Source organism: Plasmodium fragile (genome assembly GCF_000956335.1).
Source record: "Plasmodium fragile strain nilgiri unplaced genomic scaffold supercont1.19, whole genome shotgun sequence".
NCBI classification, from domain to species: domain Eukaryota; phylum Apicomplexa; class Aconoidasida; order Haemosporida; family Plasmodiidae; genus Plasmodium; species Plasmodium fragile.
The window spans coordinates 360093-363672 of record NW_012192599.1 but is presented as its reverse complement, the minus strand read 5'-3'; the positions used below and the strand labels follow the sequence as shown (position 1 = coordinate 363672).

At 47.7% G+C, this 3580-nt stretch overlaps 1 protein-coding gene across 1 annotated transcript; it reads left to right on the top strand.

Moving 5' to 3' along the window:
- Positions 1-892: 892 nt before the first annotated feature.
- On the top strand, positions 893-3309 carry AK88_02094 (uncharacterized protein; the record flags this gene model as incomplete). Its single annotated transcript, XM_012479728.1, has 2 exons — positions 893-1289; positions 1808-3309. 2 exons carry the CDS (start codon positions 893-895, stop codon positions 3307-3309), a joined length of 1899 nt encoding a protein of 632 aa, XP_012335151.1.
- Positions 3310-3580: the final 271 nt, after the last annotated feature.

Sequence of the window (3580 nt, the reverse complement as noted above, 5' to 3'; positions counted from 1 at the left end):
ATGTGTACATTGCTTGTTTGTGTTTTTCCTGATATTTTAGTGCACTTTGTTTATTTTTTGTGTTACCACTGCACATGTTGGACACCATACCATATGCACACAGTTTACACGTTCATACTTTTATTTATTTATTTATTTTATTTGTTTTTTTTTCCTGTTTTTATTTCATTTTTTTTACATTTCATTTTTTGTTACATTTTATTTTGTTTTACATTTCATTTTTGTTACATTTCATTTTTGTTACGTTTTATTTTGTTTTACCACTTTTTTTTTTTTTTGTACAACTTTGTTTTTTTTTTAAACAACTTTTTTTTTTTTCCATTTACAACTTCACACGTGACCATATCGACACGTTGACACGTTACCATATCGACACGTGTGACGCTTTCACATGTTGTATATGTTCACATTTGCACATTGTTAGGATGTTTCACTTTTTGTGTAGAATTATGTACAACTATGTATATGTACATACATTTATGTAACATGATAAGTGGTGCATTGTTAACAAAATGTTAAACTTTACAACGAATTTAAAAAAAAAACAAAAACATAAACAGAACAATATGTTGAATCATCCTTGCGTGATAATTGTTCTTCGTGTGGCCTTTTTTTTGTTTAATCACGTGTTTCATTCATTGTTGTTTTCGTGTTCGTTTTTCTTTTATGCTTACGTTTTTTTATTCTTTTTATACGCACCCCTTTTGTCGTTTACACACCCATTTTGTCATTAGCACACCCCCTGTTTCTCTTACACAAAAACACACACAGACACAGACGATTTGTGTCCAAAATTCCCCGCACCAAAACTTTTGCAACAAAGTTCCATTGTCCATCCAACTTGCATCGTGCACAGCACGGGTTGTTTACCGCACACGTGGACTACACCAAAATGAAGTACTTTATGCACATCGTTTGTATGTTCGCGATCCGCGTAACCCTTTTCCAACCTCATGGCACGACTAACGCCGAACAGGTGATTATGCCAAATGGTTATTTAAGACATGGAAACACACAAGACAACTACATGCAAGCGGGAACACCGGCAGCGCCATCACCGGCAGCGGCAACGGCAGCACAACAACAACACAACAGTGGCGTTATTGCAGGTACATCGAGTGCAGGTCATACAACGGATTCGCACGACGCTCCGAAGCAAACGAACGACGACGCGGCGAACATAAAGAACGGCGAACCGGACTTCTGGGGACAGTGGCAGAAGGAATCTCTTCAAGAGTGGAGTTCTTGGAAGGATGACACTGGATCCGAAGCTAGCCACAAGGCTAAAGGTAAGTACATGTATTTTGATGAACACATGATACAGCAAATACCACAAAACACAAAAAGAAGTGCTTGAAATACGTAGTATGAAACAACCACGTGCAGTACGCACACACAAACACATATACCACTATGCAAACACCTGAATGAGTGGAGAGAGAGCGACGGGGCGACCGGGGAGAGTCATCGCGGCAGATAGAAAGACGTAGAGACGTAGAGACGTAGAGACGTCGACAGACGTAGAAGCAGACGCAGACGCAGATACACACACACACTGTGTGTGTGTTGTGTGTGTTGTGTGTGTTGTGTGTGTTGTGTGTGTTGTGTGTTGTGTGTTGTGTGTGGGTGGGAGAGCGAGAGTCTTTTCCCGGGGTGGCACCCGACCCCCGTCCGTCTGCTGCCTCGTCACGCGACCAGAGGTCAGCCGTGAAACGACCGCACGCACCAACCGTGTGGCCTACCATGAGCAACCACTGCACAACACCGGAGTCATGTCCATATTCTTCCTTTTCGTTCCAACTCACAGGTACTGGAACTACACAGATCACGACAGGTAACGGTCCGGAGGATTCACCGCCGGCACCCGCCCCCGCACCGGGACCAGTACCACCAGGTGCAGGAGAACCATCAGCTGCAGCATCACCTACAACACCAGAAGCGGTCGAAGAGACAGCCACGGACCCACCAGCACCATCTGCACCGGCACCAGGGCCGAAACCACCAACAGTATCAACACCGTCAGAACCATCATCAGGGCCGGATGCATCAGGGAGGGACACACCACCAACGGCACTGGCACCACCTCAGGCGCCTAACTCCGACAACACCGAAGTAACATCGCAGGATGTCAGTAACAATGGGCACAAGGGTGAAACCGGCCCGTCTGGTGCAGTGGGTCCAGTCGGTGGAAAAGGTGAAACAGGCCCCGCACCGCCAGATGGTAAACCCATTGATTCCGGCGCCCTAGGGGCCACCGTTGTTAGTGGCGGCAAGGTTAGTACCGGGGACGACCCCCCTCCTCTCAATCCACCCAAACCAAAACCCAACCCGCACCCAAATCAATCGGGTAGTAGTGGCAGTTTCAATGATGCTGATTTGGCAGATGGAGTTTCTGGTGGGGAAGGACAAGAAGGTGGGGATGGTACTACCCAAGGCAGTGGAGGAGGTCAATCCTCTGGTAATGGTTCCACTGGTCACCAAACCCCTGCTTCCTCCGGTATCGGCTCTACTCACCCGGGGGCACCTGCCACTCGTGTAACCATAAAGGATGAGTGGGACACAGAATTGGATAAAATCCCTTTATGGGGAATAGGATCTGTAACAACACCCTCCGCTACCACAAACGACGCGTCGAAATCATCGGACACAGCACCCTCCGAATCAACCTCGCAGCACGGCGCATTAGAACTACTCGACATGTCCAAGGAGCCATCTGACAATTTTATCGATAAAGACGAAGAAGTGTTGCCCGAAATCGAATATCTAGAAAACGAAGAGCCAGATTTTATGGAAGAAACCGATCCGTCGTCATCACACGACGCAGACGACGAGGCAAACGCAGATGGAAGCGAGTTGGACGACGCAACATTGGACAAAGTGTTGCAGGAGGAGCAGTTGGACGACGTCAACGACGAGGACGATGAGGAGCACGACGGAGGAGATGACGAGGCGGAACTGCATACACCTGCGCACGGCGGCCAATCCGACACGAACGAATCCACCCCATCCGGGCCGTCGCCATTGGACCCGTCGAAAGCGGCCACGCAACAACAAACACAACACAACGCGGATAGTAGTGTAAGCAACAGCACACCATCCACACCACCATCAGCATCACAAAAGCCACAACAACCGTTCACGGATAAAAACGCGCATGCGCTGCTCGCAGGAAATACTAACAACACGATAGACTTAAAGAAAACCACACACCAATTGACCCAACAGATCCTCAGTACCATACAAGGAGACACACAGTTCCTAGACACACTGAAAGATTTGACCAAAGATTTAAGTAACATTTTTTTCTAGTGGTAACATACATTCGCTGCATTGCTTGACTCGCGGAGACGCGACGTGTCGTCAGCGACGTCGTACACACTGCTGTACCCACGTCGTACACTCCATCCAAGTCTGCGACGTCGCGCCACTCACATGCGTCGTGCGCTTGTGGTCATTCTTTTGTTTCTCCTTGTTGTGCGTTTCTTGTCGTGCTGTTTTTTGGAGCGACCTACGGAGGCGGCGCCGCACACACTGCTGTACACACTTTATTCACGTCCGTGACGCCGTACACACTGCTGTA